This window comes from Staurois parvus, unplaced genomic scaffold (assembly GCF_062004578.1).
Source record: "Staurois parvus isolate SC_StPar_1 unplaced genomic scaffold, SC_StPar_1.0 ptg000709l, whole genome shotgun sequence".
NCBI lineage: Eukaryota > Metazoa > Chordata > Amphibia > Anura > Ranidae > Staurois > Staurois parvus.
Window position 1 is genome coordinate 2167252 of NW_028318505.1, and position 14732 is coordinate 2181983.

At 43.2% G+C, this 14732-nt stretch overlaps 1 protein-coding gene across 1 annotated transcript in view; it reads left to right on the forward strand.

Moving 5' to 3' along the window:
* Positions 1–14732, forward strand: part of CACHD1 (cache domain containing 1) — a 274321-nt gene that overhangs the window by 115320 nt on the left and 144269 nt on the right. The window contains exon 3 of the mRNA XM_089653393.1: positions 12113–12261. Within this exon, the coding sequence (XP_089509519.1) occupies positions 12113–12261 (149 nt within the window). The remainder of the gene's footprint in view (positions 1–12112; positions 12262–14732) is intronic.

The following is a 14732-nucleotide window of genomic DNA, read 5'->3' on the forward strand; positions in this document are numbered from 1 at the left end:
CTGATGCTTTGCCTGAAGTCTGGAACCCATGGACCTTACCAAAGACTGGGTTTCCTCCTTTCTGATGCTTTGCCTGAAGTCTGGAACCCATGGACCTTACCAAAGACTGGGTTTCCTCCTGTTCTGATGCTTTGCCTGAAGTCTGGAACCCATGAACATGACCAAAGACTGGGTTTCCTCCTGTTCTGATGCTTTGCCTGAAGTCTGGAACCCATGGACATTACCAAAGACTGGGTTTCCTCCTTTCTGATGCTTTGCCTGAAGTCTGGAACCCATGGACCTTACCAAAGACTGGGTTTCCTCCTTTCTGATGCTTTGCCTGAAGTCTGGAACCCATGGACCTTACCAAAGACTGGGTTTCCTCCTGTTCTGATGCTTTGCCTGAAGTCTGGAGCCAGGCCAGGCTCTAACTGCAGCTGTCTTCAGTCGTTCTTTTTGTGGATTTTTCTGGATTTTTGTTTTGATTTCAGCAAGTGAAATGCATGCTCAGTTGGGTTGAGATCAGGTAATTGACTCGGCCATTGCAGGATATTCTACTTCTTTTCCTTCAAAAGCTTCTGTGTTGCTTTTGCAGTGTGTTTTGGATCATTACATTACATACACATACTAGGGCTGATTTAGACAGTCAATTAACTTACCAGCATGTCTTTGGAGTGTGGGAGGAAACCGGAGTACCTGGAGGAAACTCACACAGACACAGGGAGAACATGCAAATTCCAGGCAGGTGTTGCCGTGGTTGTTATTTGAGCCAGCAACCCCCGTGCTGCCATGACTGTCCCCAACAGTTGCAAGAGCAACCAGACACCCACAAAGTTCCATATAGAGTGTATAGCAACCCCCAAACATGAGTCATAGAAATTTCTTATTTTCCCCAATAACCGCTATTATTATGGATAATTCTACACTCTTAAATTCTCTTATTTTTGTTTTCCTATCTTTTTATGGAAGTGGGGGGGGGGGATACTGAATAGTACAAGTGACACCCAAAGGTACTTAGATGTGCCAGCTATGTCATGCGAGTGGCAGTTTAGATGACAATTTTCACATTTTATCGATCCTGGAAAATGATAGCTGATTAGCAGAAAGTCAGGCAGATCACAAGGTAACGATCACTGATATAGTCAATGTACCTATCTGAGTAATAAACCTCATTTTTTAAAACATTTTTTTTATTATTTTAAAAGAGGGCAACATAAAACTAGTGCAATAATTGATGTCCTTTTTGATAAACGCATCAACATTTGGTTGGATGGATGTAGTAGCAAAGCTCAATGAATTCTAAAGGTGCTCATCAGATAATTTTGGTTCTAATTTTGCCCTTCGTTGTGCTTCATGCTTAATAATAGTTACTCGCCAATAAAGTAGGTGGCAGACGCTGATGACATGAATAAGGCGTGATTATGACGTGTGGGAGATTATTCTTTGGCAAGATAAAACTTATCACATTAAAGAAACACTGATGTGAAAGTGGAAAACCCAAATACTCCTGCGCTTCTGGATGGACTCTGTCATAGGGACCACACAACGAATGTCTTGGAATATGCACGCCTTGCTGTCCTCAAAGAAAAGGGGAGTCCAAAAGTACTAATAGAGAAAAACAAAACAGAGGGCGCACCGGCCTTGTGCATTACCATTAAAAAATGTTTATTAAATTTAAAAGAAGGTATTCTACTCACAAAAGTACATGAATATAAGCCCATCATATGAGACCGCTCTGTCCAATTTGCACTGCGTTACTGAATGGTGATAAGAATGATGGACATCCAAAATGGCTGAAGCGTTTCGCGGACTAACCTCCTCCTCAGAGCCTCTGAGGAAGAGGCTAATCCTCGAAACGCGTCAGGCATTTTGGATGTCCATCATTCTCACCTTTCAGAAACGCAGTGCGAATTGGACAGAGCGGTCTCATATGATGGGCTTATATTCATGTACTTTTGTGAGTAGAATACCTTCTTTTAAATTTAATAAACATATTTTTAAAGGTAATTCACAAGGCCGGTGCGCCCTCTGTTTTGCTTTTCTCTATTAGTATAGAGACAATGTCACATTTTTCTTGAGCCGTATGTGTTTGTTAAGCGTTAGCCCTGGTTCACACTGATGCGGTGCGTAATTCGCAGCATTTTCAGTGCAAATTCCTCACCACATCAGAATCGCACCCCGTTCATGCGAACCGCTGTGGGTGTGTATGTTAAGTTAAAACCCTGAAAGCGGTCCACAAAATGCGGTGCGATGTCCAGAATCGAATCGCATAGGTGTGAATACCTGTGCGATCCGATTCTAGTGCGGACCCAAAAAAGGGTCCTGCACGTTTTGGGTGCGGTGCGAATAGAGCCATACAAAATGTATGGCTTCAAGCGCACGTCATACAAATCGCATGTGATTTGTACAGGAATGCGGTGCGGTTTTTGTGCGAATCACATGGGATTGACCGCACTGCACTGATGTGAACCCGGGCTAAATTTATTTTTTACACAACCCCTCACCCCCCCCCAAAAAAAAAATCATAATTTTTCTATTTCAATGGTTTTTATTAATTTTTTAAACAGTATAAAACAAAGGCAATAAAACGCACCCACGCAGGGGCTATCAATTGCACAGATAAACAAAATGCAAAATAAAAAAAAGGAAAAACAGTGCTCTAACGTTAACAGGGCAAAAGGTACGCCCACGCAGGGGCTATCAATGGCATATAAGTTACAAAACATTAATGTAACTGACTATAACAACTAAATGCAGCTGTCCAGTCACACCAAAAATAGAGTGAGAGAGAAAAAGGTAGAAAGAGGAGAAAAAAAAAGGGGGGGGGGTGGGGGGCAAAGAGCAAGGGTCCAAGAGCGCCAATACCGAACGCCATTACATCCCCAGACTAGCTGGGGGGAGTGAGGGAAAGGCATATTGCAACCACGGCTCCCATATTTTAAAAATCATAATTTTTAAGTAAGGTTACAATTTTGCATTTTGCCATGTCCATAGCCATCTTGGGCTGCATGTGGCCCACGGGTTGGACAAGCCTGCTCTAAATCGGAGTGTCACCCTAAGGGAGTTGTATTCAACTAAAAAAGAATGATATATATTTTGGCAAATGAACACTTGACTTGTATGTATATCAGCTGTGTATTTAGCAACCAGGCATATTCTTCTTCCACTGGAGCCATAGATTCACATTCACAGTACACACTTGATAAGATTGAAATCCTTCTGCCTTTGAGATGTCATTTTTTTTTTTTCATCTGAAAGGGGTTTCTTTTGAGATGCAAAGCTTAGGGGAGAAGACAGGGCGATGCTGCTTGGGGGACTGGAGCGGATAAACAAAGAGGGCATCTGGGGAAAATTAGGCCAGATAAAAGGAACAGATAGGTTGGGAAAACCGGCTCCCATTGAAGGCACAAAAGGAACTGATATTCAAAAGGCTGTTTGAGGTTTCCTTGTAAGAAGAGAAAAACCCACTTAGAAAACATATTTACATATTTAACACTATCACACCTCTCCTTGCCTTCTCCCAGCAGGGTTTGTCATTCAATATTAATTTGTCTTTGTTGCTATTGTGTCTTCAGCTGAAATTGTAAACTAATTAAAGTTATTGACACAATGTGGAAACACTGGTGGCCCTAAATCAGGGACATCATAGTGGAGAATTTTGTGTCTCATGTGGACCTTTTGCTCCTTCCAACTACTGACCTGTTGAAAAATGACACTTCTAATAAGTTTGGCCAATTTCAACATTACAAAGATTTTATTTAAATTTTTAAAGTAAAATAATGACATTTTCAGCCTACTGGTGGCAGAGATCCCCCTGCGCTAATATGGAACCTAATTTCTATATGCTGCTAACACCCTATCCCAGGGGTGGGCAAACTTTTTGACTTGAGGGCCGCAATGGGTTCATATATTGGACCCGGGGGCCGGACCAAGAGTAGATGAATGATGTGTATGTGTCATCCATAGTAAGTATAGTAATATTCCCCCATAGTAAGCATAGTAATTCATTCCCCCATATAGTAATTCATCCCCCATAGTAATTCATCCCCCATAGTAATTCATCCCCCATAGTAATTCATCCCCCATATAGTAATTCATCCCCCATAGTAATTCATCCCCCATATAGTAATTCATCCCCCATAGTAATTCATCCCCCATAGTAATTCATCCCCCATATAGTAATTCATCCCCCATATAGTAATTCATCCCCCATAGTAATTCATCCCCCATATAGTAATTCATCCCCCATAGTAATTCATCCCCCATATAGTAATTCATCCCCCATAGTAATTCATCCCCCATATAGTAATTCATCCCCCATATAGTAATTCATCCCCCATAGTAATTCATCCCCCATAGTAATTCATCCCCCATATAGTAATTCATCCCCCATAGTAATTCATCCCCCATAGTAATTCATCCCCCATATAGTAATTCATCCCCCCTATAGTAATTCACCCCCCCTATAGTAATTCATCCCCCCCCTATAGTAATTCATCCCCCCTATAGTAATTCATCCCCCCCTATAGTAATTCATCCCCCCCTATAGTAATTCATCCCCCCCCTATAGTAATTCATCCCCCCCCTATAGTAATTCATCCCCCCCCTATAGTAATTCATCCCCCCTATAGTAATTCATCCCCCCTATAGTAATTCATCCCCCATAGTAATTCATCCCCCATAGTAATTCATCCCCCATATAGTAATTCATCCCCCATAGTAATTCATCCCCCATATAGTAATTCATCCCCCATATAGTAATTCATCCCCCATATTAATTCATCACCCATATTAAGTCCCCAAGTCCCCCTGTGTCAATTTACTTACCTTTGCTCCGCGTGTTACTATCGCCGTGTTCCCGCGCCGTTCCGGTCTTCAGGGCGGACTGTGAGAGGAGCCTAGCTCCCCTCATGTTCGTCACGCTGCCCCGCCTACACACATCCTGTCAGCCATCCTGACAGTATCACGCTCCGCGGGCCGGATTAAAAGGTCCGCCGGGCCGTAGTTTGCCCATTGCTGCCCTATCCTCTACCTATACGTGGACAAATATAAGTGATAAAATATAAGAGTGGTGTAGCGTTGATAACTAAATGTGCAAACTCCACAATAATAAGATAAAAAACATAAATCACATAAATGAATATAAATATATAAGTGATAGATCTTTCAAGATCTAGAAAAACAGTGTCTCAAACTGTGATATTAACAGTATACAAAGTGCATATGATGAAGCTGGTCCTATGCCCGGACCCTCATACAGTCCCACTTGGGACCAAACCCCAAAAGACTAGGTGCTATATACAGTGGATCCCAAAATAAGGGGTATGATCACAAATAAAGTGAATGATCTATAAAGTGTATCCCAAAATTGGGATATATACCCAATAAAGTGACTAGTGAATAATGTTAAACACAATATATAAACATAAACTTCATAAACGCATAAAATTCGTTGGACACTTTTTATCGTTTTATGCGTTTATGAAGTTTATGTTTATATATTGTGTTTAACATTATTCACTAGTCACTTTATTGGGTATATATCCCAATTTTGATCTTGAAAGATCTATCACTTATATATGTTATATTCATTCATTTCTGTTTTTAGCATATTATTGTGGAGTTTGCACATTTAGTTATCAGTGCTACATCACTCTTATATTTTCAGCCTACTGCCTCATAGGTGTGGTGACTGCATTCGGTTTATTTTTACAGGCTTTTTTTCCCATTTAATTTCACCGATGATCCTGCCATTAACACCTTCTGTCCTGGTGTAAAAATGAGCACTCATCTCTATTGGATCTATGGAGGAGAAGTGTTGGCATGTTTGAGTTGCTTCCCTTTAATATTTGAACTACAGCACACCTCCCCTATCTTCATACCATTGGAGGGAGTTGTTCTGTAGTTCACTGGCAGGTCTAATAATACTGCTTGTTATTTCAATGCAAGTTAAAGTGGTTATAAAGCTCAGACATGAAATATGAACAAAGCATATCCCTCTATATTGTGTTCTTATCTCAATCCAGAGCAATAAATGTCATTTCTGTCTTCTGCCTCATTCCTCTGCTTATAAGTTAAAGTGGATATAAACCTCAGACATGAAATATGAACAAAGCATATCCCTCTACATTGTGTTCTTATCGCAATCCAGAGCAATAAATGTAATTTCTGTCTTCTGCCTCATTCCTCTGCTTAGAAGCATGAGTCACCTTTTGACAAGTTTTCCTGACACCAAGAGAAAAATGGTGCCAAGGGAGAGCACAGCCTGTGATTGACAGCCTCAGCTCTGTTCCTGTGTGCAAGGGAGTGTGACACTTCCCTCCAATCAACACTTAATGAGCTCTGCAGAATGTAACTTCAGCTCCCTGCTTTCCGCAAGCTCAAACAAGCTGTATAATTTCTGAATTTTGAACAGCTGTATCGATCAGAGGGCTGCAGATAAACAAGTGCAACTTATGTAGGAGGATTTGTTTAATCTCTGTGTATCACCTGAGGCCAGTCACTTCACTGAGTATATGTAAGGGTTTACAACCGCTTTTAAAAAAAAACTATAAGTAAGGAATTGGCTGCTTCTGAGCTCACGTAGGGCTCATATAGATGGACACTGATACCCTTCCACTGTGCTGAGCTGCTCTTAGCGGCGTGTGCATTCACCACGGAGCTGCATGCAGGCAGAAGTGGATGCAGATGCATGGTCACAGGCGCACGTCAAAATGTGACATGTGGGCAGGAGCGAGTACATAAAACCGTTTCTGCATTCAGATCCTTGCACCCACTCCAGTTTCTGCATTCAGATCCTTGCACCCACTCCAGTTTCTGCATTCAGATCCTTGCACCCACTCCAGTTTCTGCATTCAGATCCTTGCACCCACTCCAGTTTCTGCATTCAGATCCTTGCACCCACTCCAGTTTCTGCATTCAGATCCTTGCACACACTCCAGTTTCTGCATTCAGATCCTTGCACCCACTCCAGTTTCTGCATTCAGATCCTTGCACCCACTCCAGTTTCTGCATTCAGATCCTTGCACCCACTCCAGTTTCTGCATTCAGATCCTTGCACCCACTCCAGTTTCTGCATTCAGATCCTTGCACCCACTCCAGTTTCTGCATTCAGATCCTTGCACCCACTCCAGTTTCTGCATTCAGATCCTTGCACCCACTCCAGTTTCTGCATTCAGATCCTTGCACCCACTCCAGTTTCTGCATTCAGATCCTTGCACCCACTCCAGTTTCTGCATTCAGATCCTTGCACCCACTCCAGTTTCTGCATTCAGATCCTTGCACCCACTCCAGTTTCTGCATTCAGATCCTTGCACCCACTCCAGTTTCTGCATTCAGATCCTTGCACCCACTCCAGTTTCTGCATTCAGATCCTTGCACCCACTCCAGTTTCTGCATTCAGATCCTTGCACCCACTCCAGTTTCTGCATTCAGATCCTTGCACCCACTCCAGTTTCTGCATTCAGATCCTTGCACCCACTCCAGTTTCTGCATTCAGATCCTTGCACCCACTCCAGTTTCTGCATTCAGATCCTTGCACCCACTCCAGTTTCTGCATTCAGATCCTTGCACCCACTCCAGTTTCTGCATTCAGATCCTTGCACCCACTCCAGTTTCTGCATTCAGATCCTTGCACCCACTCCAGTTTCTGCATTCAGATCCTTGCACACACTCCAGTTTCTGCATTCAGATCCTTGCACCCACTCCAGTTTCTGCATTCAGATCCTTGCACACACTCCAGTTTCTGCATTCAGATCCTTGCACCCACTCCAGTTTCTGCATTCAGATCCTTGCACCCACTCCAGTTTCTGCATTCAGATCCTTGCACCCACTCCAGTTTCTGCATTCAGATCCTTGCACCCACTCCAGTTTCTGCATTCAGATCCTTGCACCCACTCCAGTTTCTGCATTCAGATCCTTGCACCCACTCCAGTTTCTGCATTCAGATCCTTGCACCCACTCCAGTTTCTGCATTCAGTTCCTTGCACCCACTCCAGTTTCTGCATTCAGTTCCTTGCACCCACTCCAGTTTCTGCATTCAGTTCCTTGCACCCACTCCAGTTTCTGCATTCAGTTCCTTGCACCCACTCCAGTTTCTGCATTCAGTTCCTTGCACACACTCCAGTTTCTGCATTCAGATCCTTGCACACACTCCTGCCAGCTTGTCAGAGTTTGATATGTGACTGTGTCCATGCAGCCACTGCACCTGCATCCACTTTTAAGGGCGCAGAGTTACCTACAGCAAAAAGTGGCTCAGCACAGAGGATGAGTCTCAGTGCCCATCTGAATAAGCCCTTATGGAACCTAAAGCCTAAGCAGGCTAAACCACAAGGGTTGTGGACACCAGGAGCATTGTGAGTCTTTCACATCATTCGAAATGGCAAGAATAGTTTTTAAAAACAGTTGAAATAAAAAAGAATGTTTGAAGTGGGTGTGCCTCTTCTATGGGGCTGTCTATACACGCATAGATTTTTTTCTCATTCAGCCCATATGGGTCGGAGGAGTCTCCGCTACCAACTATTGTAATGTAGGAGTCTCTGCTGCCTGCAAAACAGTTTAGCGCTGCCATAAAATACAAATAAGAATGTGCAAAAAATAAAGATCATAAAGTCATATGAAAATCGACAATCTTCACATATAACAAATAATGTGCATCATGCTATCACTCCCACGTCAAGAAGTCGTGCAATATTCCTCCTAAAAATAAAGTGTCCTAAATAATCAAGTGCAATATGCCAGACGAGTCCAAAGTGATCTTATAATGAATGCATTGAATCATTCGTGATCCTTTCTCCTGAGATCTAAAGATCTGCTCACCTCAAAACTTGACCTCAAAGATCATAAAATGTCAAAATAGCACTTTCTCCAAACAAGTTATTATCCCCAGGGCTTGACAAACTGGCTTTGATTCTAGAAGCCACCTAAAAAACTTCACTACCCTATATTTTCTATAGGCGAGGCTTTAAAAGCTCCCTATAGGGTAGCTCCATATGGTGCTAGAATTATTGCTCTCATTCCGGCATGCGTGGCGATATGTAACGTATCACAAGTGACGTTTTCATGCGCAGGCGCTCCAACGCATGTGGTGTTTACATTTGTGTATGTGGGGGTGGGGGTCCTCAATTTTTTTTCACTTAACCTTTTTTCATCAAATAAAAAGTCGCCTATGGAATGTTTTTTTTTTTTTTTTTTGGTAATAGGTTCTCTTTAATGAGTCTGTTAGACCCTTCATGTCTCTCCTGTGCTCAACTGAATGTAATGCAGTGCAGATCGCACTGCATTACATTCTTACCTGGCCATACGTGCTGGCCTTTGAAACTGTTAACAAAAGTGACATCATACGCGTTGTTTCTGGTTCAGGAACAAGATGGAGAGAAGAGTGGACGTGTGTCTGCTCTCCTCTATCCTGCGGCACCCACAATGCCGGTCCGAGGCCCGCAGATGAGCAAGCGGAGTCCGGGATACATAACGGCATTTGTGGAAGCAATCGGGCTGCAGAGGAGCTGCTCGATTGCTTCCACCTGACAAGTGAGCCCTGCTGCTTGCCCTCAGCAGAGCTAAATGTAGAAAAAAAAATGCCTAGAACTGCATGTCCCAGGCATCGGGTGATACAAATTGTGCATCCCTGCAACAGTGAATGGGCTGACAAAATCCCAGGCGACAGACCGCAATTTCTAGTCACCATGGCAACCTGGCGCCTGGGATATGTCGCACCCTGGTACAAACCATGGTCTGTTCTCCACTCCCAGTAATGAGACATGAAAGAGGAAATTGAGAGTGCTCACTGACAAACTTTATTAAAATAGCAAGAATATAAAGGATAAATCACTGCTCATCAAATCCCAGTATGTCTGTAATCCCATATACATGCAGCTCAACGCTCTGTTTAAACTCCAGTACACTAAGGCTACGTTCTCACTAGCTCTGTCAGGAGGCGTCAGACAGGCGTTTGGGAAGCGTTTTTAATGCTTCTCAAACGCCTCTGAAAATTCTGCACATGGCAGCACACAGGGCTGTTCGCACGTAAGCGCTAGCGTCGCGGCAAAACGGACGCCTCTGGTCCAGTCAGGAGGAGTTGAAGCCTCCCATTCAAGTCTATGGTGCCGCTCCGCAAATGCCTGGCAGGCGTTTGCGACGCAGTTGCGAGGCATTTGCGGAGCGTTAATGCCATTTAAACTTCATTATTGGCGTTTGTGGTGCGGTTTTAACACTTGGCAAACGCCTATCAACCTCCTCAAAACCGCGCATAGGGCGTTTTGGGAGCGTTTGCGGAGCATCACAAAAGCCTGTCTAACGCTTGTCAAACGCTATAGGGGCGTTTGGCAAGAGTTAGAAATAGTCAGGTGTGAACGAGCCCTTAGGGGGTTATTTACTAAATCTGGAAAAAAAAATTGGGAGAAAGCAGTGGCACTCGGGGAGTCGAGGACAAGGGAAATACAGCTGAAGGATCAATGTCACGTCACCTCTGTCGGCGTCGGGATCTCCAAGTTAACGCTGAGCCTTGGGAACCACCAGTGTACCCGAACGGGTCTTGGAACATGTCGCCCCCAGAGGTCCAGATCTGATTGTCAGCAGAAGAGGGCATTCATGTGATATGCGAGTCTATACACTTCTCTTGTGGGTTGCTTCATTTTATTAATAAACCTGTTTTTAACACACTACTATACTCAGAAGGTGCCGCTGTATCTTTCTTTTCTTTTTTTTTTTTTTGCAAAATCTGGTGCAGCTCTACATAGAAACCAATCAGCTTCCAGGGATTATTGTCAAAGGTTAATTGAACAAGCTGAAGTTAGAAGCTGATTGGCTACCATGCACAGCTGCACCAGATTCTGAGCGAATCCAGTTTTAGTAAATCTCCTCCACAGTGTGATGTGGTCATTGGCAATAGGCTCTGCCCCTATACACGTTACGTTTCTCCAGTCAAGACTTCTTCGGTAGGTCACTATACTCTGTTGTAGAATTTCTTTACAATCACTCAGGTGCTGCCCTCCTAGGACTAAGAATCCATTGGAAATTTAGGCTTCTTCTGTTCTGCATAGCTTTGTTGTAGCCCTCATGCACACGGGACGTTTTTACAGCGGCTGTTTTTGGCTTTTGACATTTTTTTCTACAGCTAGTAAACCCCCCCAGCATGTTATCCTATGTGTCCATCCCCAGCATGTTATCCTATGTGTCCATCCCCAGCATGTTATCCTATGTGTTCATCCCCGGCATGTTATCCTGTGTGTCCATCCCCGGCATGTTATCCTATGTGTCCATCCCCGGCATGTTATCCTATGTGTTCATCCCCGGCATGTTATCCTATGTGTCCATCCCCGGCATGTTCTCCTATGTGTCCATCCCCGGCATGTTATCCTATGTGTCCATCCCCGGCATGTTATCCTATGTGTCCATCCCCGGCATGTTATCCTATGTGTGTCCATCCCCGGCATGTTATCCTATGTGTGTCCATCCCCGGCATGTTATCCTATGTGTCCATCCCCGGCATGTTATCCTATGTGTCCATCCCCAGCATGTTATCCTACGTGTCCATCCCCAGCATGTTATCCTACGTGTCCATCCCCGGCATGTTATCCTATGTGTCCATACACACACAGACTGTAATCAACATATTTTGGCTGGAGAAAACCCCCAGGATTAGTGGGTTTCTAGAGGAGTTTTTTTTAGCAGTAAAAACACTCTAACGCTGAAAAACGCTGTAAATCGCGGCAAACCAGTAGATTTTTTTACTAAAAAATTGGTGCAAAAAAAAAAAAAAAACTAAACGCCAAGTCAAAAACGCTGAAAAACTCACATTTTTAACGTGACTTTACACAGCTAACGTGTTACCAGCATTATTAAAACGCCCCGTGTGCAAACCAGCATTTGTGGAGGGTTTTATTTTTTTTACCAAAAAAAAAATTTTTTTTTTCGGTTAAAAAAAACACTTAAAGACGCAAACACTGAAAATGCTGCTAATCATGGCTAAACGCGAATGCAAAAACACTAAAAAAAGCTGAAAAATGCAAGTTTTTAACGTGACTTTACACAGCTAACGTTACCAGCGTTATGAAAACGTCCCGTGTGCATGAGAGCTTGTAAATAGTTTGCTGTGTCCTCAGAATTGCCACTGACACCTCTTTTGTCCTTTTAGTTGGCCAAAAAGATACGGGAGAAGTTTAACCGCTATTTGGATGTGGTGACCCGCAACAAGCAAGTGGTGGAGGCGTCTTATACTGCCCATTTGACGTCCCCGCTCACCGCCATCCAGGATTGCTGCACAATCCCGCCATCAATGATGGAGTAAGTCGTGTGTCTCTCTATGGTTGCCCTCATTTTTACTTTTGCATCTTGCCCACTCTGATGGGTCTAGACAGTTCTTCTAGTGTTACTGAACATCTGCTTATTGTATTGATTATATACTGCTTTATGGTTTGTCTGGAGTTGTGTTTTTAAGTCATTAACAGCCCTTTGTTGTGATGGGTTTAGCATTTTGTAATTTGCACATTCTTGCTGTATTAGCTGTATGTTTGTGTGTCTGTTCAGGGTGAGAGTTTATTTTGTATTGTTTTAACATAATAATGTATTATTACCTGTTTGCTGTCTCAAATTTTAATGCAACATGTTATGCTTTTGCACTGAATGCATTTTACATCATGCGGAAATGGTTATACAATATGGGGGGAGATTTACTTAAATTGGTGCACTCAGGATCTGGTGCAGTTGTGAATGGCCGCCAATCAGCTTCTAACTTCAGCTCGTTCAATTAAGCTGTGATAGTAAGCCTGGGTTCACATATATACGGTGCGGTATATCGCATGTTATTCGCACATGAGCCGCACCGCATTCCTGTGCAAATCACATGCGATTTGTGTGCAGTGCGATCGGAGCCATGTTTTTTGTATGGCTCTATTCGCACCGCACCCGCTGCAAAAACGTGCAGGACCCTTTTTTTTGGTCCGCACTAAAATCGGATTGCATGGTTATTTACACCTATGTCAGGGGTCTGCAACCTTTAAGACATAAAGAGCCACTTGGACCCGTTTCCGAGAGGGAAAAAAAGACTGGGAGCCGCAAAACCATTGCAACATTTAAAACAAATCCGACACTGCATATATTGCAAAAAACGCTCTGGTCATGAAGGGGGTTTAAGGGCCCAGTAAGCAAAGGGTTAATCAGGGCCACAGTGTATCGTCATAATCACAATCATAGCCTTAGGTCAGTGGTGGGCAACCTTTTTTTTCGACTGAGCCAAATCTCGCCAAAACCACGATTGAAATTTATTTTGAGAGAAACATTTTTAAAACTGAAAATACATCCCCCATATAGTAATTCATCCCCCATATAGTAATACATCCCCCATATAGTAATTCATCCCCCCTATAGTAATTCATCCCACCTATAGTAATTCATCCCCCCTATAGTAATTCATCCCACCTATAGTAATTCATCCCCCGTAGTAATTCATCCCCCCTATAGTAATTCATCCCCCCTATAGTAATTCATCCCCCCTATAGTAATTCATCCCCCCTATAGTAATTCATCCCCACTATAGTAATTCATCCCCCCTATAGTAATTCATCCCCCCTATAGTAATTCATCCCCCCTATAGTAATTCATTCCCCATATTGTGTGAATTCACTTACCTTTGCTCCGCGCTTTCCTCTCGCTGGGTTCCCGCGCCGTTCTGGTCTTCAAGGCGGACTGTGAGAGGAGAGGAGTTCGTCACGCTGCCCCGCCTACATCCGGGCTGCCCCGCCTACATCCTGACAGCCAATGTTTGCCAGCGGGCGCCCGGCACACAGAAGAGCTGCATTAAAAGAGCCGCGGCTTGCCGACCCTATTGCCTGTCACCTGGTGGGCAGTGTGCTCCGGAGCCGCAGGAAAGGTGAAAAAGAGCCGCAGGTTGCCGACACCCGACCTATGCGATCCGATTCTGCACATCGCACCACGTTTTGCGGACCACTTTCAGGGTGTTGTTAACTTAACATACACACCCGCAGTGGTTCCCATGAACATGGTGCGATTCTGATGCAGTATGGAATTTGCACAGAAAACGCGGCGAATTCCGCACCTAATCAGTGTGAACCAGGGCTAAAACTGATGCACTCAAGATCTGGTGCAGCTGTGAATGGCCGCCATTCAGCTTCTAACTTCAGCTTGTTCAATTAAGCTGTGACCGTAAAACCTGGAAGCTGATTGGTTTATTTGCCGAGCTGCGACTGATTTTTGCATGAAAGTTATAGTAGATAACCTCCTTATATGCTTTGCAAATAAGCGAAGGATTTTTTTCATATCCTGCATGCTATATTAACCGTTTCAATATCGGGCAATTTTCCCCCTTCCTGCCCAGGCCATTTTTCAGGTTTCAGCGCTCTCACACTTTGAATGACAATTGCGCGGTCATACAACATTGTACCCAAACAAAAATGTTATCATTTACTTCACACAACTAGAGCTTTCTTTTGGTGGTATTTAATCACCGCTGGTGTTTTTATTTTTTGCTAAATTAACAAAAAAAGACCAAAATTTTTGAAAAAAAACATGTTTTTTTTTGTTTCTGTTATAAAAGTTTACAAATAAATAATTGTTCTTCATAAATTTAGGCCGAGATGTATTCTGCTACATGTCTTTGGTGAAAATAACCCAAATTAGGATGTATTTTTTAGTTTGTAGGAAAGTTATAGAGTTCACAAACTATGGTATAGATCTGATTATTGATCAATCCTGAAGTACTGACAGCCAATCTAATTTCTTGAGGTCAAAGAATGTCA